The 25,173-nt window shown below is 39.2% G+C and overlaps 1 protein-coding gene across 1 annotated transcript; it reads right to left on the reverse strand.

Moving 5' to 3' along the window:
* Positions 1-1,144: 1,144 nt before the first annotated feature.
* On the reverse strand, positions 1,145-22,303 carry KCNA3 (potassium voltage-gated channel subfamily A member 3). The gene is made up of 2 exons (XM_031457784.2): positions 18,771-22,303; positions 1,145-6,630 (listed from the first exon to the last, which is right to left on the reverse strand). The coding sequence occupies exon 1, from the start codon at positions 22,140-22,142 to the stop codon at positions 20,379-20,381; it is 1,764 nt and encodes a 587-aa protein (XP_031313644.2). The 5' UTR covers positions 22,143-22,303; the 3' UTR covers positions 1,145-6,630; positions 18,771-20,378.
* Between the last annotated feature and the right edge of the window lie 2,870 nt (positions 22,304-25,173).

Here is a 25,173-nt window from a genome sequence, read left to right on the forward strand (position 1 = left end):
CATGGAGTCTACAACCAAAGCTGCATGGCCAGAAAGCTTAGAAACAGCTATTTTTTATATCAACTGGAGACTCAGAAAAATATGTTTTGTTCTTTTCTCTAATAGCTAATTACTACTTGTATAAGGCAGCCTAAATCTGCACTTTTTTTTTTTAAAGACAAAGTAAAATTCCAGATGGAAACAAGAGGGCCTTTGTTTTGGTGATGTAACATTTGTTGACATTCCAAAAGCACAAACACATTGGAGTAACTAGCTGCTATTAGGAAAAAGATTTAGGATCAAAACTGCTAAGTACAAAATAAGAACAATGGGTATGTAAAGACTGATTAGCAGAAATTATAGTCTGTCATGGTGCAAGAACTAGTGGACTTTTATAGCTAATACATATGGCAAACAAAATGTTCTTATTTAACACTTGACTTTTCTGGATCTAAATAATGGGAACCCTAATCTGCAGGCTCAGGGATGTATAGACGCCACATTCTCTGAGAGCTGGGTCACTTTCCTATTTACCTTCATACCCTCTCACAGTGCTTTGAACAGGGCAGTGCACACAACTGATGCTTAATACATATTTTTGGATGAAATGATGTGCACTTGCTTTCTCACCATTTTCCTGTATAACTGACAGAACATATGAAGGCACAGATTTATCATACGTAATTTTTTTTTCTTCCTTGAGACTTTTCTGGGCCCTAAACAGCTCCTACAACTGGGAGCAATAAAAGAAACCTAGGCAATGCTGGCATCCAAAAGACTTGCTAAGTGCAAAGCATGGTCACGTGAGAGGGCACAAAGCAGCCTGCAGAGCTGTCCAAAGGTACCTCTGGCACTTGAGCTGTTGACAACAGCTCAGCTTTGATGTCTCTTCATTTGCAAGAAAAAACAAAAACAAGAAAAGAGGTAAAAAAGAAAGGAAGGAAGGAAGAAAAAGAATTTGGAACTAATTATTAATATGGGTAACAGGATTTTGGGGGGTATTTTATTGAATTCTGCACATAACATTTGCAATGAAAACACTTTAAATTCAATGACAAATTTATAAAAGGGATCAGATGAAAATATCACATATTCAACTCACAGGTATATACTGATATTTACTTAACAGAAGGCCCAAAATTATTTTCAAGAACATCACAGAACATGGCATAAGAGCTTTAATTTAACTTTACATTGATATGTGATAAATCAACATAATTCAATGTCAAAGGAAGACAAATATAGAAAAATATAAAATATGATTTGATTTTATACTTTATTTGGAATTCCATTATTTATTATGTCATTGTTTAAGAATAATTATGATTTCATTCCATACAAAATAATATTTGTTTGATGAGGAGAATGAAATTTAAGGTAACAAAATTTTAAATTCTGATATACTATAGCTTATGTTCCACTTAATTATTCACAGTAACACTGCATTGCTAGTCAGTAAAAGTACAGAATGTATCACAAACTGTTGATTTACAAGGGAAAGCAGTTACAGTGTCTCTCTGTTGTTTGAAAAAATAATTAAAATATACGACTATGTCATGGATTAACACATGAATGTTCTCCAGATTCAAACTGAGCAGTCATCAGATTTTAATTTTATTTGGGAAATTACTTAAGTAGATTTTTAAATATATGCATAAAGTTTACCATATATTTGAACTATGGCTAAATGTTAATAACTCTGTTATCTAATATTTGATAACCAATTTTTTTCTGAACAGTTACAGGAAGTAATGACTTTTCTTAAAATAAAGATAGATTTTCTACCCACTCCCCCTTCCCTGTCCCCCCTAGTCCCAGAATACATGGGATGAAAAACCACAGGCTGAAAAGCAATTAACATGGTGGGTCTCAAACGATATTTTCTCTGAATTAGAATGTCTGCAGTTTCTTGGGTTGATTATTGCTTCTTTCAACTGTTCAGAAACCAGGCATTATGACGGATTTTTAAAAAAGGAAATTAGAAAGGAGATCAGGAAGAAGATAATTTTTCAGTCTAGCGTTTTGACATCATACAGATTTAGTGTCGGTGGTCAGACTGTGGGGACTTAATATGTTTTAGATGGAAGATGTCTGGCTATCACCCTGTGGGAGGACTGTATTTTGGAAATACCTGAAAAGGTCTGACAATAACAGCAACAATGCCTTGTAGCTAACACCTGAATTTCTCCGATGTATCAATTAGAACTAAATTTTAGTCAAAATTTTGAAGGTAATGGAAGTGATATAGGAAAATGAAAAGTGGAAAGAACGTGGGCTTTAAGGTCATCTGCTGGTCAGATGATCTTGGAAAAGTCACAATCTTTCTAAACCCTGGTTATTTAATCTCCAAACTTCAGATAGTATTATTATTTCATATAGGTATTTTAAAGATTAAATACGGTATGTGAATGATCTTTGCAAAGTATGAGACAATAAACAAATGTTACACAACTCTATGAAAACACTGAAGTGTTGTAGTTGTATTTGTTATTCTGATATCTGCATAATTACCATCTCTCTGTATAAGATTTCCAAAATGGATTCAAAAACATTTGGTATATTACATAGAAATACTACATACACTGTTTGCTTTCCCTTGTATGTGAAGCAACTTTTTAACAGAAATTACATCATTTTATGGGGTAGTTCCAAAAATGGTCTATACAGTGTCCTTAATAGGATATTCCTATTTGGCTTATAATCATACAATTTTATGGCATTTAGGAAAAACACTTTGAACAGTTAGTTTTAAGTAAACTAAATACTTAACCTCTGCACCCTAAACCCAGTATTATGAGATCACACCATGGAAACAATTTACCAGAAGAGATACTACTATGGTTTGGTTCTGTATGGTCTGTTCACAAATTGTTGTAAGATATGCTATTAACACAATATGCTAGAATCACCATTAGTAAATTTCATCAACTTTTAAAAAACGGATAAAATTACTTCTTACAAAGATCACTAACACTAATACGGAAGAGACTCGATTACATCTAAAGTGAAAATTCAGATTCACATAACCCAAATCGTCAGATTAAATATTTTAATGAATTGCTCCACTAGTCAAAACACACATTTTCTATTATGACAGAGGCCCTTAAAAACTGCCCCCTTTTCTGAATGGAAGGATATAAGACTATACTTCTGGACAAATAATCTTAGTATGACAAAATATTTCTGTATTATTCAAATGGGCTGCTATCATTTTAACAATTTCCCTAGTGTCCATATTTTAGCATCCTTCTATCCTAATAAAACCAGCAACCAGAATATACTCTTCTTTTACAACAGGTATAATCATTTCTTACCTATGTTGTGCAAAACCTATAACCTTTCTTTTTCCAGCTGTCCACTAAAGCCAAACAGAAGCGTTTGGGTTATCCCTGAATTTTGTTTCTCACTCCTGAGCAAAATTAATTACAATATGGCTCCATCCAGCCTCTTTTGTAGTCACAAAAGTTTACAAAATTTAGTGAATATTATTTTAAATTATAGTCGTTGTTTCTGGGACCAAATATTAACTTTTAAATGGGACAAAAATGCACCTTACAATCACCTACAGTTCCTTTGTAAGCAATAATATATTTAATTCTGATTCACCAAGTGTTTATTCAACTACAAAAAATTTAAATCGAAAGTTCACCTGAACAGACATTTCATTTAGATAACAACATCAAAAGATGAAATGATAAATCATAAGAATTAAGCTGTGGTCAACATCAAAATATTTACGTGTTTTACGTCTTGCCGAGGTCAATTAGCAATATTGGAGACATGAATGTTTGGATTTGCAGTCTGTTCAGTCACATGAGTAGAGATATATGCATCTTAGTGACTGTAGGGGAGCAGGACATGGACATGTTTATTATAACAATCTGAAAATGATGCAGAATTTTCAAAGATGTAAAGAACCAGACAGATTACTAAATTTAAAGTCTTCACTGCACATATAAAGAAATGAGGCTCAGAGAGGTTAAAGGGACTTCCCTAGGGCACGGGAGAGTTACTGGCAGAGCCAGCACGGAAGCACAGACACCTGCTTACGCTACCAAACTGCTGCTCATGCGGAAAGAATCAAGAGCTCATGAGGCAAACACTCCTATCTCTCCGACTTTTTCCCACCTTCTCTTACTCCCAGGGTTATAATGTTGAGTATGATAAAGCTCTGGTACAGTTTTAGCATTTCACACATGAGTTCAAATCACCTTACATCAAGTTAAATTAAAAAAATAACCTCTCTTCCTTTCCAGGTATTTCATTAGTCTGTTTCCATTCTGCAGAGTGATGTTTCTCCTTCTTCATGATCCCATCATAGACCAGTAACAATTCTTAGAGATGGAAAAAAATCCAATTTCTTCTCTCACAATCAATTTGAAGAATGGTACGTTTATGACACTTTCAAGACTTAAATCTTATTTCAATTTATTTTTTTTCCTTCAGAAATACATAAGGAAATCTGAGTACTTAAGTATTCTTCAAAACCCTTTCAAATGAATAAAATGGAAATTTGGGGGCTGGAAAGGGCTTTGGAGATTATTTAACCCAGAACACCCATTTGGCAATTAGGAAGCTGAAGCATCGCGGTGGGAAGTGACTTATCTAGGGTCCCACAGGCAGAAAATGGGTAAGAATTCCGGTCTCCTAGAACAATACTATTTTTACTACCCATATTTGACATGACAGTTTCCTCATCTGGTACCACTCTGTGCTTTTATTGCAAAGGTTCAGGTTTTGCCTTTATTTGAAACTGTAGCCTGTAATAATAATGTAGACATGATATTAAACATACCATAATGTTTAAGGTTGTCTCATTGGTGTTTGATGAAGGTAGCTCCCGTGTCTATTTTGGTAACACCTTCTGATCCTTACTAAAATGTCTGCATGTCTAAGACCTCCTATTAGGACAGGTGATTGGTGATCCCGATAGCTGATGTGACCAGGCTGTGATCATCGCTTAGGAGTATTGAGGTGGCTGGAAATGGACTGACTGTTCTCTGGGCCAGTGTCTCTACTACGTGGCCTAACACAGAACAAAAACACGGTGGTGGCTATATTTTCACTTTAATCACAAATTACCCAGCTTGGAGGTTCACATAGCTCAAATCTGAGACAGCTGTCATTCTCTTACTTCATTATTTTCTAGAGTGATCTGGTCTCAAAGTTTTGACCACAGAGAAATTACCAGCAAAGTGTGCAAAATCCATTGTAGATGTTGCCTTAAAGAAAGTTACCTGGATTCTATCTCCTATCACCTTTGCTACCAGTAGGTATAAAACTGTTTCAGTTACTGATTCTTACATATTAACAATGAAATTCATCACCTGAATTTCCTTCTACAGTGTATCAAAAAGTACTATAATCTTGGCTTTCCTACCACAGTATTTTGATAGTGACTGAAAGTTGTTATGTATTTGAATAATAGGAGATTAGTTTTATGCATTTGTTCAGGTGTATTTTGAAAATAAAATATGGAAATGAAAAAAAGTCTTCTTTATACTAAATGTTCACAGTTTGACTTTCCATAAGGCTTATTAAATAATATACAAATAGCTACCATTCTGCTGAAATGTCACAGTAAATACATTAATAATGGCACAGAAGTGAAATGTCCTCAAAAGGGAAATCATTTTCATGACCTCCTAAATCTCTTTTCCAAATAAAACTTTGCTTTTCTTTTTAACTGAAAAAAGTTCCATTTCTAAAAGAATATAAAAATAGAAAATGAGTCAAGAAACTTTTACAGGTACAGCTTTTTAAGGAAATTCTATAAACATTAGATGAAATACTGTATATATCTTTTAAGAATGTGCTTTGTCTCACCACACCAAACATCGCATGAAAACTAAATTAAATGAGTATATTATCTATGAACTGTTGAAAAGTATAACTAAATACTAAAACTTTAGTTAAGATAGACAACTTAAACATGTAAGTACTAATACACTCATTAAAGTTAAGCTCAGCTAAAACCTACCTACAAGACTAATTTGCAAATCTATCATTTTTGAATCAAAAAAATAAAAGAGTGTTTAACCAAGCAAGGCACATTTCTTTTAGACAAGTCTGTCTTTAATACCATTTATCTGGGCACAGTTTAGACTTCACTTATTTACATATAAAAGGGCTAATTTATGTAGGAGAGCCTTTGGTAAAAAACACACTTTCACAAATAAAGTTGCACACAACCCAGAGCATAGAAGGTAACATTAATATACATCATGATTAAACACAGTCCAGTAATTAACCAAAAGAAAAAAAACCAGTAATAAGCTGGCTTGTTGGAAACAAACATTTAGGCTTTCTTTATCAGCAGTACTGAGATTAGTTTTTGGATGATTAAATTCCATCAAAATGTCAAAAGGTTGAAATGATACCTTAATCTTTTTAATGTTCTTCTTTCTCTCTTGGTCAATATCTTGTATATTGCACACAATTTGAAGAGAATCTTCCAGCTTCAGAGCTGTTTCCTTTATATGTCAGAGGCATGTTATTTAATGTCGACTGAAACAAAAATATGTGCTGGCAGACAGATCACTGCCCATCAGCGATATAACCAACACTGTATTCTTGATTTAGGCAATTTAAAAAGAGCATCCTACCGGTCAGTGCTGCTCTACAGTTCCTTATGTGAGGCTCTTCAGGTATCTGTTGGACAGAGTAAACACAGTAATTTACTGTATATTGTTTTTTTTTTAATTGTAGACTTTATGTCAATACAAAATATTCTATTTATTACACTTTTCAAAACTTTATTTTTTTACTGTTATCTTGAAAAGCTTAAGCAATTTAACTTTCTAAATGTATTAACCACATATCGAGTACTTTTAATTTATAAGTGAGAAAAAGTTTCAGAGTATGTTGGAATTATTAACTTTTCCCTCCTTATTAATAATGACCTCCAAATGTAGTCCAAACCAATGTGATTGTTTTTTGAATAGGAAAATGTATCCTCATCTTTAGAACCATCTTAAAGGAACTGAGTACCTACTGATTTTTAGAAAAATACATGTATCAATTTTCTTGATGTATTTTCAAGGGTTTGTTTCTTTTCCAGCTGTATATCCCACTGAGGTAATCTAAGAGGAGAACTCCCTTGAACTGAATAGAAATCCCATGTTCAGGTAAGTGTTACGGAGAGGGGAATAAAGGAGGGAGAGACTCAGAATGAGTACTTTGACAACCATGTTCTAAGTACTGCAGATGGGCATGTCTGTAGATTATCCTGTCATTACAGATAACTTTCAAATCTGTTAATCCTTTAAAATATGAACTCTGAGCAGTTATATACCACTTAAAGAAATAAAAAAATTAAGACAATAACCACTTAACCAGTGTCTGTGGAGAACCAAGAAATTAAGTTTATTGCTTTCTTTCCCCCAACTACACACAAAAAATTATTTAGAAATTCTGACAGTGGAGTGTTTCTTTAAAAATAGCATAAGGCAGTACAGCTGTCTTGTTTGCTGCTACATTCAGAACCTAGACTGCTGTCTGGCACATAGTAGACACTTTATACGCTGAGTGAATGAATAAATCCCCATTACTTTGTACAGTGTCTACTCATAGGAGCCACTTAGTAAACATATATAAATGGATATATATATAGAGAGAGAGATTTATGTACTCTAAAGATTTAATAACTCTGATACTTATAAAGACAAAACTAGAAAATCCTAAACCCAGCCTCAGGTTTCAATATGTGAATATTATCCACCATGATACATAGAGAAGACTGTTCCCCTTATGTACTCCTGGTTTTAGCAGGTGTCTCAGAACCAGTGGTAACCACCTGATGATGGTGACCTGGAATTTGAGTGCGCTTTTTATGTAAGAATCATTCACTCGCTAAATGACATGTATGTCCACTGTGCTGGGAAATTATCTAGTGAAAACCTTCCCTTTTGGCCTGGATTATACTTGCTCATCCTTCACGAAAGATATAATTTCTTCTTAACACTGGTCTTTAGTCAAAAAGCAAGAGTACATTCTTGCATCACAATACATCTCATGTTCATTATGAAAGTTTGAAAATTAAAGTGGTCTGATAGTAACTGATGACTACTAGTTACGAGAAATTACAAGTAACAAGTAACAGGAATGATATGATAACCTTTTTATTTCCTCAGTGCCTCGCTTCTGCTCAGTGCTTCTGCAGCTTTGGTTATCTTGAGATGGTTCTATTATGCTATTCTTTTCTTGATACACCCTTTTTATATCAGGGGCTTGGGTTTTTTTAAACTCATGTGTCAATACCTGCCTCAAGGCTCTTGGGATTATTAAGTCTGGTACACCTTGGCATCCTAGCAGACTGTAGATATGGAGGGGGTTGCCATTCAACAGAAACAGAAATAAAAGTGATACTTAGATGGTAATCATCATGTTTATATTAGTAGCTAAGAAATGAGTTGAAGGGTTTAGAAAAATGGACATTGACTTAAGCATCAAAATTGATTGCACAAAAAGAGAGAAAGGAAGTATAATAGAAAATGGGGACTCATAATTGAAGATATTTGACCAAATAAATGTTCTGACATATAAAGCAAGAAAAAAGGGAAAGAATAGTCAAATTTCGATAATCATCAAGTTTGTGAAGCAGTAATTAATACATCCACCAGGGCCTGAATGAGAGAGGTACAGATATTCGGCTTACCTGTTAGCCTCACTAACTTGTATTTGATGAGGAAAAAGTTGAAATCATTCTGTTACATGTGGTTTTACGGGAACTTTGTTTTCATGTGCCTGTACTTTGACATCTATTAAATAACTTGGAGTTGGCTGCACACCAACAACTTCTACAAATTCTATCAATTAAATGGTCATGAATTAGCCCCAAGGACTAGAAAGATTTCTTGTTAAATTATGTATAATTCTCTGATTGGCCTCTTGGAAATTATGTACTATTGGCAAGCAAAAAACGTTTAAACTCACTCAGTAATTAAAATTGATAATGTGCTAAGAGGTGAGATTTGTCAAAAATCTGAAAAGTCATGAGAAAATGAGCTGTGAGACGTAAGCAATAATACTTTGAGCGGTATTTAGGTCTACTAAAAATAAATCTCCTCAATTCACATAGTTACATAGTAAAATAAATTGCTCTTTCAAAATGAGTTAAAATGTTTGCAGGTAAAAAGTTCACAGAATCTACGTATAAAGCGATTCAAACATAGTTCTTACTTGGAGAAATTATTTCTGTCTGTGGTTTTTAGTTGCTTACTACATTTTGAAATCTGACATATAATCACTCTTACTTAAAATGATTTTAATTATGATTTCTTATAAAAGTAATATATTAGTAAATTCATCAAATACACATTTCTATTCCTAAATACACCAGGTATTTTGTTTTGTCCTGTAGTCTTAAACGAGGTAAATATAAAATGAAATTTTATAAGAGGCATGTGAGGCTGCCTCTTAAATATCTAATACCTCAGTATACCAGGTTATAATAGAAAAGCCAGAAAAACCCACATTGAGTTAAATAATAAAAATAAAAAATGTTACAATTCCTCACACAAAACCAGAAAAAAAAATAGGTAAAAGAAAGAAATGACAAGTATTCATTTCAATTCTCTGTTCTGTGTCATTTTCTTAAAAAGTCCTAACAATGTATCCTCAGAAGAGAGAAATGACCTCTGTCCTATGTGGGCTTAACTATACAAAGGGATAGAAGGTGAAAAGAATTTCTAAGTTCTTCTGGTCTACATATGTAATATCAAGCACATATGTTAGCTTTCATCAATTTGGAGACAAATTTGGTAAGGAAATTGTGCCACTTGGGTGTGCAGAGGCAACGTCCAAGTGAATCTCTGGTCTAATTTGACTGAGAAATGCAGGAAAGGAAAAAATTCAGAAGAGGTGTGGAGAAAGTTCCTCTCTATTCATGTCAGGAGAATCCCCATCTCCTACAGCAGAGGAAAGTGTATTTGTTACAATACTGCCTAAAATCATGGCAATATCTGCCATATTCAATTGTATCAACGTTTTAATTAGTTTCAGTAATTCCATATTACATATGTTGGTTTTTCAAAGCTGCCAGGAATCTCTTGCTACCAATATACGCAACTGGATTTCCCCTCGCCTTCCATCTTGTTTTATTTAGAAGCAGCCTAAGGTTTGCCGTTGTAACAATCACTCTAAGAATTTGCTCCTATTTATCATGGATTCAACGTCCCCATCTTCTTTCATATACGAACAAATCACTAAAAAACAGCCAATTTTGCAGCCACTGTGGAAAACAGTATGGAGGTTCCTTAAAAAACTAAAAATAGAGTTACCATATGATCTAGCAATCCCACTCCTGGGCATATATCCTGAAAAGATGAGCTCTAATTTGAAAAGATACATGCACCCCAATATTCACAGCAGCACTATTTACAATAGTCAAGACATGGAAGCAACCTAAGGGTCCATCAACAAATGAATGGATAAGGAAGATGTGGTATAAACAATGGAATATTAGCCATGAAAAAGAATAAAATAATGCCATTTGCAGCAACATGGATGCACCTAGAGATTATCATACTAAGTGAAGTAAGCCAGATAGAGAAAGATAATATTATATGGTAACACTTCTATGTGGAATCTAAACAATCAGTACAAATGAACTTATTTACAAAACAGAAACAGATTCATAGACATAGAACACAAACATATGGTTACCAAGGGGAAGGGAGTGGAGGGATAAATTGGGAATACGAGATTAACAGATGCACACTACCATATATAAAATAGAAAAAAAAATAGCCAATTTTTATGATCCTGCCATATTACTTGACAACTACATGAAAAGTTAGGTTATTTTGTAAAAGAAGTAATTTTATCCAGTAAGGACTTATGTGCAACAATATAATTCTTTAATGTGATTCATTGATGAAATCTCTAATGCTTTATTCAATCAGTTTCCATAGTTAATGAAGACCCCACGAATGTTTAAGGACTCACCATTAACTGAAGCCAAGACTGAACTTACAGGGAAGTTTTTTTTTTTTTTTTTAATGTGTGCTAGATAGGTAAGTTCCTAGATATACCATTGACTTGTTCTGATTTTTACTGTCTGTACTACTCGGGTCAATTAGTCAGCAAGTATATACTGAGTGTCATTTATAAACAGCATTCTATTAGCTATTAGGTCTCTGTGAAGCATTTGACTTCCAGATACCCTTGGTGATTAGGAGTGATATCGCATATTAATGTTATATTTAAAATATTTATATTAAGGACATCCATCCCCATAATTGGGTGGGTAAACCTGCTGGAGCATGTTTTGTCAAATAGAAGTCTTTTCCAGTGAGCCAACTGCAAGAAATTTTATTCAGAAGAGCATGGTGAGGAGTATAACCCTTACAGTGACAAAATGAAGCACAGATACACAACTGGCACATTCTGTTTATAGTTTAAAAACACTCAAACTGGAACACTATTTCCTTTCTATCATCCCTCCCTTAAATAAATACTTACTAAGCACCAACTTTATTCCAGGTCATATTCTAAGTCTTGGGGGATACAGAACCGATGAACAGACAAAAATCCTGTTTTCATGGAAGGGAAGGGAAGACAACAATAAACAAAGTAAAATATCTAACATTTTAGAGGAGGAAATAAGGCAGAGAAAGGATATAGGGAGTGCTGGGGGGCTGCAGTTTTAAACAGAACAGCCAGGGAAGGTTTCACTGAGACAGTGGCACCTAAAAAGGTGAAGGCATGAGCCATGCAGGTGTCAGATGCCAGCACCGTCCAGGCAGGGGAACGAGAAGCACAAAGACCTGAAGAAGAGCACGCCTGGTGTATTTGAGGAAGAGCAAGGAGGCCAGTGCAGCTGCAGTGTTAAGAGGAGTCAGAAATGAGGTCAGAAGGGTAAGAGGGGCTAGATCAGGTAGGGCCTTGCCAGCCACTGAGAGGCCTTTAGTGTGTATTCTGTGTGAAATGGGGGAGCCAAAGAGGGTTTTGCCATGAAGAAGTAACATGATCTGACAAGTGTTTTAAAAGGACAATTCTGGCTGCTATGCTGAGAACAGACTCAAGCAGGGGAAAGGACAGAAGCTAGGGGACTGGTCTGGAGGGTACTGTAAAAATCCACGTGAGAGATAATGATGGCTTGGATGGTGGCAGAAGTGGTAAGACTCTGGAGACATCTTAAAAGGGGAGCCAACAGGATTTGCAAATAGATTGGATGGGGTAGGGGTGGGTGAGAGAAAGATAATCCAAAGGATTTTAGCTTGAGCAACTAGAAAATTGAAGTTGCAAGTCATGGAGATGAGGAAGAAGGCAGGAGGCATTAGCTTGAAGGTGGGGCGGGGGTGGGGGTGGAGAGGAGAAAGAAGCTCCGTTTTGAACATGTTAAGTTTGAGATATCCATTAGCTGTGCAAGTGGAGACAAGCAGACCCCTGGAAATTCAATCCAGAGTTCAGGAGAGAGGTCCAGGTGGGAGATATAAACACACATACAGATATAGTCTAAAGCTAAAACGATAAGACTGAATGCAGAGGGAGGAGCCGAGGTGGCAGAGTAGAGAGACTCACAGCTCACCCTCTCCCACAAATATACCAAGAATTACATCTACAAACCCACTGAAATACACAGAACACCTACTGAGCTCTGGCAGAGTGTCTCTTGCTTCAAAATACAGGATTCTCACAAAATCCAATAAACAAAAAGCTCATACTGCATAGCACGAGGAACTATATTTAATATCTTGTAGTAACTTATGGTGAAAAAGAATATGAAAACGAATATATGTATGTTCATGTATGACTGAAGCATTATGCTGTACACCAGAAATTGATACAACATTGTAAACTGATTATATTTCAATAAAATATATGTATATGTGTGTTTGTGTATATATATGTGTGTGTGTATATATATATGTATATGTGTATGTATGTGTAAATATATATGACTGAATGCAGACAGAAAAGAGGTCCAGGGATTAATCCATGGTGCAGGGGTCCTCCAACATGAAGACCCAGGGGAGATGAGGAAGAATCAGTAAAGAGATTCAGAAGGAGAGGCCTGAGAGGTAGGAAGAAAATCCAAAGTGCAGCATCCTGGAAGTTAAATAAAAAATTTCTTCTCAGGAGCGGGGGAGTATTCTATAGTGCCAAATGCTTCTGATGGGTCAAATGAAATGAGTACTGAGAATGGCCACTGGGTGTAGCTACAGGAGGTCACCAGTGACCCTGAAAAGTACATTTTTGGTGAGGTGGTGGGGTGAAAGCGTGTCTTGAGCAGATTCAGGAGAGAATGAGAAGGGATTCAATGGTGAACAAAGAGAGACACAGTCCCCAACCTCACAGAAGAAATAGACATTAATCATATAACACAAATTAATACAGATTGACAGCTACATCAAGATAACATTTAATTCATTCTACGACTTACTTTTTTAGATTTGAGCATCTAAGAAATTGGGGTGCACCTTAAAATCACTGATATTTTCCCTCATAACTGGCAGCAGTTTTCCTTTTTTAAATGGAATATAAAATAATGGTGGTTCTTAAATTTGATGAAATATACCATAATGGGGAATTGATAAAACCAGAGTCATGAGAGATGTCTTGGAGGAAGTACTGAAGTAAAGATAGAAGTATATGAGGTGAGGAGGGGAGGAAGGGGCTAACAGTGAACATTTGCAAAGATCCCTGTTGCTTAAGGCCAAAAGGGAACCTATTCCATAACAGGAAGAAGACCAGGGTTGCTGGAGTCCAACAGAATGAGGGGAGGAGCACAGGGAAAGGATAAGGCTAGATAGGAGGGCTGAGCCAGATCATGTGGGGCCATGAGGGCTATGTTAAGCCTTTGCGTCTCTATCTTAAGAACAAGAAAAAAGACCTTGAAAGAATTTTAAACAAAGGGAGGTGACAGAATCAGATTTGAGTCTCAAGAAGATCGTTCTGGCTACCAGGTGGAGAATGGGTCAGACTGGCCACAGGAAATGTGGGGAAGCCAGTTAAGAGAACTTCATCCCGACTCAGGATAGAGGTGACAGTAGTGTGGACTAAAGTGGTGGCAGCAGCGATGTAGAAAAGTCAATTCTTTTCAGAGATACTTAGGAAGCGAAATGACAAAACTCAGTGATAGACTGAATGTATTTACTACTTTTATGACTCTATTACTACATAAATAGGTACATTGAGAATACTAGGCAATAAACCTGCCTCTTAAGCAAGGTTTTAAAAAATAAAAATGATTTGTAAATGTTTCTGCTGCACATATGAATGAAAATCAATATTTTGGAAATTCACTGATTTTCAGAAAAACAATTAGACTGTTTAGATCTACAGACAAAAAGTAAATAAATCTTAGGATAAGGAATAACTTATAAACAGATGAAGTGTGTGTGTGTAATAAATAACCCCCAATGGCTTCTATTCCAAATTAAATTAAATGCTTTAATTTAAGGAACACATTAAATGTATAAAACTAAGAATCTTAGGATGCTTAAAGAACGAGTTTAATATAAACTTAATGAAAAACAAGTGAAATAGGAGTGCTGATTGACATATAACACATAGGTACAATGCTGACTTTCATTCAGAAGAGTTGGTGGGGATCTCCATAGAGATTCCCCAGAGACTTTGTGCTCGCAAGGGAAGGGTGAGGGTGAGGGTCGGGGCTCCTGGAGGAGAAAAAGCTTCACTCCATTCCCTATCACCACACTGGGGGGTAAGATCCCTGTATCTGCAAAGTCAGAGCCCTGAATGCACAGATTTATTCCTAACATCGTTTAGATAAGATAAAACATGACTTTTTTTTTTTGTTAACTTAACTGCTACCTTACTAACTATCAGAATCCTGGGATTTACTTTTCAGGCAAGAGTTCCTATTCTGCACTATTTAGGTTGCAACAATAATAAAGGGGCTCCCAAGAAAATGATGGAGCCTCTTTTCCAGGTCTCTTCTTTAATGCATTTGCTAGTTAATGGTGCAAAATCTGAAAGGTAGGGAAAAACTCATCCAGTTCAAAAAGGAGAAAACCATGAAACTGTTTCTTTGTAAAATGTTTTTTTCTTTACAATTTCGAAGACAAAATTAGTTCATAGCATTGCTGAAAACAAAGACAAATATTTGAAAACTTTCCAACCTGTCTAAATCACTTAAATTATATTTGCAAGGTGAGCATGAGTATCAAAAAATATTGTTATCACATATACTCTATGGCAATGGCTATTTCTTGGCAGGAGGTTAGGGGCTGGGACACAGTGGTAAGGTTTGGGTTCTGCATGGCTTTCCCTCCCTTCTTCCTACCTCCTCTGACTGGCCTTCTCTTAAAGATGATCAACCACTCCCAGCAGGTTATAAAAACACAAGTGATTTCATTAAAATACATAAAACTGCTAAACAAAATGTAGGAAATTAGTTGTACAAAAACAATAGCTTTATCCTCCTTAGTTTAAAAGGCCAAATACAAAACAGGAAGGGAAAAAAACCCACCTGAAAATGTAATCCCTAAATATCCTCTTCCCCATTCTTATGCTCCTCACCTCTATCTCACAGTGCTTCCCTAAGTCTTCAGACTAGGGGGGCACCTGTGTTGCTTTGCATTTCTTAGTGGGAGAGGCTATCACTTCTATTCACAGCTGAGAGGTGGGAAGAACTTGGAACTGCTGTAGAAAATGTTGACATTTTAAATGCATAGAAGCCAGTACATTATAGTTATGGCTCTCAAACGAATAGACTATTGGTGAGTATTTTATACATTGGATTTATACACTATCAGCAAAGCAATGACTTGAGCATGTTACCCTCCCAGGAAACAACAAGTTTCATGTAAATGAAGCACAACTTTAAATGTCTTCATACTGTACATTTAAAATTTCAATTCTGAAATTTTATTTCAAAATTTAGAAATAACTGATACAACACACCTCTTATATGTAGCCATTTGTGATTATGTCCCTTTAGTTGGTGGGTAGTTAAATTTGTTATAATATCAGTTTAAAACACCATACAAGAAATAAAACGGTAACAATGTTGTTGTCTTGATTTTTGCTTTCGCCAGCTGTAGGGTGTATACACTTTTCCCAAGGTGTTGAAGGATATGCCCTGATCCAGTTACACCTCCTCCCATGAATCCCTTGTATACACAGACATATGTATACCTTTCAACATCCAAGACACACAGTTGAGCCCAGTGAAGTCTGCGGTTTGGCAAAGCTAATTGGCATGTGTAAACCTGGACTCATTAACATTCTGCTCTAAGCCCAACTCACTATCCATTTTCATTTTTTAAATGCCTTAGGACCTTAGGGAAAAGGCTACAACTATTATGTGGGACACAATTATATTCTAATTTTTTTTAAGCACAGAGGCTCTTAAAGACTCATGGAGTGGTTAGGTAAGGCAATACCACCACAAATTTCAATGAAATGGCAGTCTTCATCTGCTTTCAATGCTTTTGTTCTAAGTAATTTCCTCTTTCTTAATAAGGGAGAGTCAAAATGTTTACACTACTTTCTGGCATGGCTCTTCAGTAACCTAAACAAATTATAAGAAGATGGAAAAACAACAATCTGCATAATACTATCATCTGTTGTAGATTAAAACACAGGAAAATAGGAAATTTAATCTTAAAACTGAAAAACATCCATTGTTTTAGCAGGTATCACTACTATCATTATACTTTCTGGGTACTATAATATTAAATCCAGATAAATCAATTATGTTAGAAAATAATCTTTTATTACTAGAAGAGTCCATCTCTTCATCTGATTTAAACAATATATTTGGTCCCTCTGGTTAAAAATATCTGATGGTTAGGAAAAGGGTTAATTTTCAGTACATTGAATGGATTAGGTTTCTGGAGATATGATCGTTACATGAATTCATTATTTAGTAACATGGGCTGAAGGCAAACCTGTAAGTATAAGAAATTTATTTTCTCAATCTCTTTCAAGTTACTCAATAAAAGGAACACGGTTTTGGGGGCCAAAATGACCTACTTTAAATCATGCTGGGTCTCTCCTAGCTGTGAAGTCTTAGGGAAATCACTTAGCATTAACCATCTACTTTTTACCCTCCTAAGACAGGGTTAATACCACTTACCTTGCAGAGTTGAGAAGTGTCCTGGACGTAGTTGATCCTTAATAAATCGTAATTATTATTGATATTATAGAAAGTCAATAGGAAGACACAGATTATTTATGTATTTCATATCATTCACAAAGCTTGATATTAATTATACAACACCTGTGTGTAATGATCACAATAATAATCTCTTGGCAAAATCTCTGATGCAATATACCTGCATTAACATTTCGTATTCACAACAACCCTATGAGGTATTATTTATTATCCTCATTTTACAAATAAGGAAACTGAGGCACAGAGTGATTAGGTAATTTGCTCAAGGTCATGCAGTCAAGTCAGGATTCAAACCCTGGCAATATGACTGTAGAACTTATGCTTTAAACCACTTCATTAAAAACCTCAAAATAACATGAATGTAAGATAACAGCCATTCACTCATCAATTATGAACTGAATACAAACAAGGTGCTACATTCAGTGCTGGACATGACAATCCAAAACTTTGCCAAGACCTGTGCAGATCCTGTAACCTTCAAGGAGCTTACAATATGGTGACTAGCAGCAACAATGCTACCTCAAAGTTATGACTCAAAAGCCATATTTTTCTGGATTAAAAAAAAAGTCTCCTTTGTATTACTGCTATTTAAAAACCACACGATTCCAAAAATTATGGCACAACCATAATTTACTTAGAACTAATCGGAGTTTCTACATCTTCTGAATAAATGTGAATAAAATTGTCACTGCACTGTTCATCTTTATGTTAAGATCTTTTAAGAAGAGATACAAAAATATTCTTACGTAATTACTATAGTGTGTCTACCATATTGCCACCAAATGTGTTATAAAAAGAATTTCTGGTCATGAAAAATACCAAAAGTTTGGTCACAAGGTGGATCAATGTTAAAGGTAACTCAAACAACTAGCAAAGGGAACAACTAGCAAAGGGAACTAGATAAAGCAGTTCTATTTCAAAGCACATATATAAGAAAAATGACTCTATGACCAGGCAGGTACACAGATTTCCTGACTCAATTTTTTTTTTGTCTTTTCCTTCTTCTTCCCCCTCTTTTGGTCTTAATCACTACTTTTCATTTCTCAAATGCACAAATAATAAAGTAAGTAGGCTTCTGACTACTTGAAAATATTTTATGAGCTTTAAAAATAGGATTACTCTCATTTACTCTAGGATACAGTAGTTATACCCATCAAACCAAAAAGGAATTATGGATAATGTGTAATGTATAACTTATATAATGTATATAAAATAAAATGATTGTGTTAAAATAAAATGGTACCCTTATTGCAATTTTAACGATCTTTGTTTCAAAGAACTGTACTACTGCATACCACTAAATAATTGTGTAAATAAAAACTGGACCAATAATCTCACAGCAGTTCTGCCTTTTATCATTTTTTTTTCCCCAAGACAAACAGGTTGTTCAGAAGCCAAGTAAAAGGAATGGAATCATCTTCAGCTCAGTTTGGGTGAAGGTTATTGTGAAGAGAAATGACTTTTTTCTTCATTCTTTTACCAAACAAACAAACAAACAAACAAAAACGGGAAAGGAACCAAAGAATAGTTAGCAACATGAACATCAAACAGAAAAGGTGTTATAAATGATCTTTAAAAGGCGCCTATGTAATGAATATGAAACTATTGATTTTGCAAGTTATCACAAATCTAGATGCGAATGGCATTCCCGGTTCCCTGTACAAAAAAAGGGAGGGCTCTCAGCTGCCCACACAGTGCTCACCTGATTCTGTCTGTCTTCTGGCAACCCCTGGCATATGGATGAAACTTGCAGGTATTTTCCCAAGGTTTGGTTACTTCCCGTCCCTCTTTTTTATTGCTTGTCTGCAATTCCTTCAGTTAAAAGTGTGCATCCTTTGTATTTTTCAAGTATATTTAGTTTTTCAAGCACTGTGATGCTGACAGTGTTGTTGTGGAATCTGAATTGTTTTTTTTTTTTAAAGAGGATATCTGAAGGTCCCTTGTGGTAAGATTTCAGGTATACTGATTGAATCTTTCATTTGTTTATGTGCAGAACACTTTTACATTTGTTTTTAAATTTCATTTGTTGGCTTGAAACTTCTTGGGGAAAGAAAACAGTAGAGAAGCATCTTTTAAAATGATTGCCCAATTACTGGCATTTAATTCAAATCACGGCTTATTGTGGTGTATATTTAACATTCCAATGACGATATTTTCCTTTTTGATTCAGTCATTATGGGATGACATCAGTGATTTTCTGGCAGTAAAAATATGCATTTTGTGATTCATTTCACCACCTTGGATTCTCAGACTTAACTTTATTTGTGCGGTTTATTTAAACAGTGGTTTTCCTTGTGAAATCCTGTAAGTAGGAACCATCTGGAAAGGTTACTGTGGAAACGGCAGGGGCTAGGGGGTGGGGCTAGAGAGCAAGAGATGCCATGACAACCTTTTTCGGGTTTCCTGGGAAACATGGGTTGCTATGGGAACTGCATCAGTCAGGTCCGAATTAGTAACTTCCGCTGGAAGGAGTGTCTGCCACTTTAATCTTCTTGTGATACTGCAGAAGATTATCTCTCAGACGCATTAGGAAATTTTTTTGTTTCTCTCAGCAGCACTGAAAACATCTGTTTCTAGACTTTGATAGATGTTAGCTGGAGTGCACACAGAATTTCACAGGAATCTGTTAGTCTAATACTTTCGAAATGCTTACCAAGTCCCAAAGAGTTAAATTATTGAGTCAGATCAGAGCATCTTGGGCACTTCCCTTTGTTCAAAATCGTAGAGATCCTTAAATTTTCAGGAGGGGGGTGTTGCAAATGGAAATTCCAGTTGAAAACCAAATAAACTTATGGTGGGTTTACAACTCATTGTTCTAATTAGACTTTTCATCCACATATCCACAGTGTAGGCAACTGAACTAAATATTCAATAATGTTGAAGGGTCCATCAAACTGAAGCATCATTTAAGTATGTGCCTGCTTTACTTAGTAAACAAACAACTGCTTTTCGATTCTGAGGTTAAACAGTTACTCTAACTGTTCTTTAGTTTCATTTCCTCCCGGGATGTACAGTTTTTTTTTTTTTACAGAGCTTGTACTAAAAATCAAGTTTAAAGTAAGTTTGTTGTCGGAAATATTGAGAGGGAGAGGGGAAAAAAATAAGAGAGCTGAGAGAATGCAGCCCACTTGCAAAACAGACACCTGTTTCAGTATGAAGCAGTAGGGAGAGGGAGAATGAAGTGTGCTTTCCACTTCTTCATGTCCTTTCATTGATGAATGGTCTGGAAATGTATAAAACAAGGGCATACACAGACCAAGGGGGCAAGTTCCACACAATACTGAGCACAGCATGTCACTTGTTTTATATATTAAACATCAGTAAATATCTTTTTGATGTTGACACAGGAGTTGGGATTATTGTTCGTGGTGCAGGTGGCCGTGGAATTGCCCGTTTTGAAAGGGGTCTGGGGGAAAGCGCTATGGTTCATACCTCCCTCTTCGATCACCATATACTCCGACTTACTCAGAGTCGAGTTACTCCTCGCCTTCCGGAGCTCCTCGGCTGAAGACGAGAGGTGCTGGCAACTTCCCACGTGCATGTACTGGGCTTGCTCTTCCCCTTCTGTCTCCCGGTGGTAGAAGTAATTGAAGTTGGAAACAATCACAGGGACTGGCAGAGCAATGGTCAAGACACCAGCGATGGCGCAGAGTGACCCCACAATCTTGCCCCCTATGGTCACTGGATGCATGTCACCGTAACCCACTGTTGTCATGGTTACCACGGCCCACCAGAAGGCATCTGGAATACTGCTAAAACCTGAAGTGGGGTCGTCTGCCTCGGCAAAGTAGACTGCACTGGAGAAGAGGATGACCCCAATAAAGAGGAAAAAGATGAGCAGTCCCAACTCCCGCATGGAAGCCTTCAGCGTCTGCCCCAGGATCTGCAGCCCCTTGGAGTGGCGGGAGAGCTTGAAGATGCGGAAGACCCTTACCAGGCGGATGACCCTCAGGATAGCCAGGGACATGGCTTGCTGTCCATTGCCCTGTCGTTCAGCCAGCTCAGTGCCCAGAGTGATGAAGTAAGGGATGATGGCCACGATGTCTATCAGGTTCATGATATTTCGCGAAAAGGTGGCTTTGCTGGGGCAAGCAAAGAACCGCACCAGCAGCTCAAAGGAGAACCAGATGATGCACAGGGTCTCCACCACGAAGAAGGGATCCGAGAAGCTGGAGGCTCCCGCGGGTGCCCCCGACGTGTTGTTGCTGGCCGCCTCGAACAGCTCCTGCGACGGCGAGGCAGGGTAGTACTTCTCATCGCGGAACTCAGGCAGCGTCTCCAGGCAGAAGATGACAATGGAGATGAGGATGACGAGCACGGACACGATCGCGATGCCCCGGGCCGGCCCGGAGCTCTCCGGGTACTCGAAGAGCAGCCACACCTGGCGCTGGAAATCCCGGAGGGGCAGGGGCCGCTCCTCCTCCCGCAGGAAGCCCTCGTCCTCGCGGAACTTCTCCATGGCCTCCTCGCCCAGCTGGTAGAAGCGGATCTCCTCGGAGAAGATGTCGATGGGCACATTGACCGGCCGGCGGATGCGACCCCCGGACTGATAGTAGTAGAGGATGGCGTCGAAGCTGGGCCGGTTGCGGTCGAAGAAGTACTCGTTGCGGAGCGGGTCGAAGTACCTCATGCGCCGCTTGGGGTCGCCCAGCAGCGTCTCTGGGAACTGGCAGAGGGTCTTGAGCTGCGTCTCAAAGCGCAGCCCCGAGATGTTGATGACCACGCGCTCCCCGCAGCAGTCCTGCTCGCCGGCGGCCGGCAGCGCAGGCGGCAGCGGCTCGTAGCGGTCGCAGCCGCCGCCGCCACCGCCACCGCCACCGCCACCGCAGCCGCCCTGAGGCGGGTCCCCGCCGCCGTCGGCCGCCTCCGGCTCCAGCAGGTGGTCCGCGGGCACCACCGTCATGTCGGGCCGCAGCTCGGGGCCCGCGGCGGGCTCGGCGTAGCCGGGGTTCACCAGCGTGCGGGCGCCGCCGCCGCCGCCGCCGCGGCTCGCGGGGTGCTGCGGAGGGTGGGCGCGGTGGCGGGCGGCCGGCGGCGGCGGCGGCGAGCGCAGGAGGCTGAGGTGCTCGTCCATGCGGCGGGGAAGAGGCGGCGGCGCGGGGCTGGCTCGCTCCTCCTCACGCTCCCCGCCCCTTCGCCGCCTCCGTCAACCCGCCAAGTCCGCCGCCTGTTGCTGCTGCTGCCGCCGCCGCCGCCGCGATGCTCCGTGTGGGTCTGGCGCGGTCCGCTGGGCTCCTCAAAAGAGTCGCCTCCTCAGCCCTCCTCCTTACCCCCGCCCGCCCCCGCCCTCTCCCCCGCGGGGCGCGCGCCCGCCTCTCCGCGTCCCCTTCGGATTCCCGCCCACCGCGCGGGCGCGCGCCCCGCTCCCCGGAGCACCCGGCCCCTCCCCTCCCCACCGCCCTCCTCGCTCCTCTGGGTCACCCGAGCGCCCACGATTTGCACTTCAGTGTCCCCCCGGGAGACCTCGTCCGGCCGAGCCGGCCCTCGAGGGTCAACGCCCTCCTCGCCCGGCCCCCCGAGGCCGCGTCCCAGGCGCCAGGCTTCGCAGTCGGCTCTGGGCAACACTGCAGCCTGCGGGCGCTGGCCTCCTGGCCCGGCAAGCTCCACCTGGGCCCGCGGTGGGGGCGGGCTCCGCGCGGCCGAGGGGGCCCAAGGGGGGGCGGGCCGGGTGGGGGGACTGGGACGTGCCCTGGGCCCGCAGCGCTGGCGAGGGAGGGAGTGGCAGGCCAGGTGGGCGCCCTGCGGAAGAGGCAAGCCGGGTGCCAGTATCCTGAGCCCACCTGAGGGTGAAAGATCGCCAGGCTGAGAGGGCTCTAAGTAATTTGGCTCCTTGTTGAATGAGAAGCCCAGCGGAGTAGTGGGTACTGACGAGTTGCACACCCGGAGTCTGAAGAAAATGGTCGTTTAAGGCATACAGGGCTTTGCTTCTGTAGTGAATAGTTCACACTACCTTTCGTCGCTGAGATTTCAGCCATTGGGAAGACTCAAAGAGCAAGTTTCTGGTTGGGTTTGGAGAGGACAGCCTGGTCTTTTCAGTACAGTGAGATTTCCTGTCGGTGGGAATATAGGAGTAAATTCTCATCCCATCCTAAGTCTGTGGTGGGAGGGACAGGAGCGAGACCGGTACCTAGACCCTCTGTTGATATTCAACCGCTGGCCTTGCCGCAGGGAATTTGCCACGCTCTAGTTGTTAAACTGCGAGAACATTCGTTCCACAACCTTTATCTCTGTTTGATTCTGGCCTGGAGATAATAACTTAAAGTTACCCCTTTGAACCTGCATTATTTCTCCAAATTGTTGAGGTCACTTTGATCACAATTTCTGTTCCAGACATTTTAGCAACTCCAATTTAGCGTCAATCCTAGGCTTAAAAAAACATATTTCAGATTCTATCATTCAGCTCATTTACAGAAGAGGAAGTGTTTTGCAGACAACTCCCTCCCTATCCTATCTTAGCTGACAGTTTGGCTTCAAGTAAGAGTGATTTGTGGTCATTGCTTCCACAATACTCCCACCTATGAGGTTCTCTAGGGCAGAGCCAGATCTTACCCAATTTATATTCCTGGCAACTACCAAAATGCCTGATAAACAGTAGGAACTCAGTATATGTTTGTTGAATTAATTCCCCAACAAGTAATTCTCTGTGTTTCTATCTGCTCTGGAGTGTCAGCATTTCTTTTTATTCTGAGCCCAAGACCACTGGAATTCCTGGGACGAGGGATGAGGAGAAACTGACCTCACAGTACTGTACATTACTTAGTTATTCCGCAGGGTTTCCTTCCCCCTCTGCCGCTTCTGAGTACAACAAGCACCCATGTTTGTTTTACTGGCCTCTTATCTTCCACTTTGCCTTCAGGTCAGGGCCAGGCACTGCGGATAGTACCATATGTTGTAAGATGGTAAAAGTGGACGACCATGTAGAATCCTCTCTCACAAAACTAGAACACTGTATTTGAGCTGGTAATTAGGGAAGCAGTATAATCAATCATTCATATATTTAAATCTAAGAATAAGACAGACGATTTGCTGCAAGGATGGCTTGTAGAGAGGCAAAGACCCTATTTTTAAAGACCAAATGTTTCATGCACTTCTATGTCTGATCTAGGAAGTGATTTATTTCTCCATTTGCAGGAATTAGTACTGAAATTAATATTAATCAATAGCAAGGAAGAGCAGAACAGAAGCTGGTCCTGTGATGGATGGTCACAGGCTTCTTCCTGCTGTGATCTCTCCCCTTCAGAAATGACTATTTCCATTCCTTTCATGTGCTGGCCTTGTTTGGAAGACTGTTTATGAGCTTCTTACTTTATGTTTAAAGCCCAGGGAAGTTTAGCTGTTTGTTCAAGTTGAGACAGCTGGTTAGTGGCAGAGCTGGGCCTAAAATCTTGGATCATTTCCAAATCCAGTGTTGACTCTACTGTATCACACTGTGAAACGCTTATGTCGATCACTGGGAGTGCTTACTAAATGCTGGATTTCTAACAGCAGCCTATTTTCTCCTGATTGCCAACTAGTTCACTTCAATTTGTATTTATTTTAACTGAAAACCACTGCTTTCTGATGGCTTGCCTGTTGTTTATAGGAAATGAGTTGGTGGGCGAACTCCAGCCCTGTTGGACAGCAGAGCCCATCACAACAAACCAGTGTCAAAAATGGCACTTCAGGAGGAACACATACCATTTATTTAGTACCCCCTGTGGAGCAGCTCAAAGTGATTTGAAAATGTCTCATTAATCCTCATGACACCCCTGTGGGATAATAATAATATTATTATAATGTTTATGCATAGAACTGTGGCAAAGCTGACAACTTCTCTGAGCATGTGTAGAGTTTCCTCATATTTTAGTCTTCAATACTAGAGCCTTAGCAAAACCATCAGGTTTTCAAACAGCAAAGGTAAATCTTGGTGTCCGGGCTTTCTATATTGCTCTGGACGTGGCATGAGTTTCTTACTGATCCCAACAGTATTAGAAATAGCTTACCAATGGTTTGCCAGACGGTTAGCAGCCTCTGGAACTAGCCCAAAAGTGTTTGAGAGTGGGACGAGGCAGGCCTAGAGATCACCACTGATTACAATTATAGATAAATGAATGGAGAAAGAATAC

The sequence above is a fragment of the Camelus dromedarius genome, chromosome 9, assembly GCF_036321535.1.
Source record: "Camelus dromedarius isolate mCamDro1 chromosome 9, mCamDro1.pat, whole genome shotgun sequence".
Taxonomy (NCBI): Eukaryota; Metazoa; Chordata; class Mammalia; order Artiodactyla; family Camelidae; genus Camelus; species Camelus dromedarius.

Coding starts and splice junctions, on each gene's coding strand:
- KCNA3 (XM_031457784.2), bottom strand. CDS start 22,142: ATGGACGAGCACCTCAGCCTCCTGCGCTCGCCGCCGCCGCCGCCGGCC.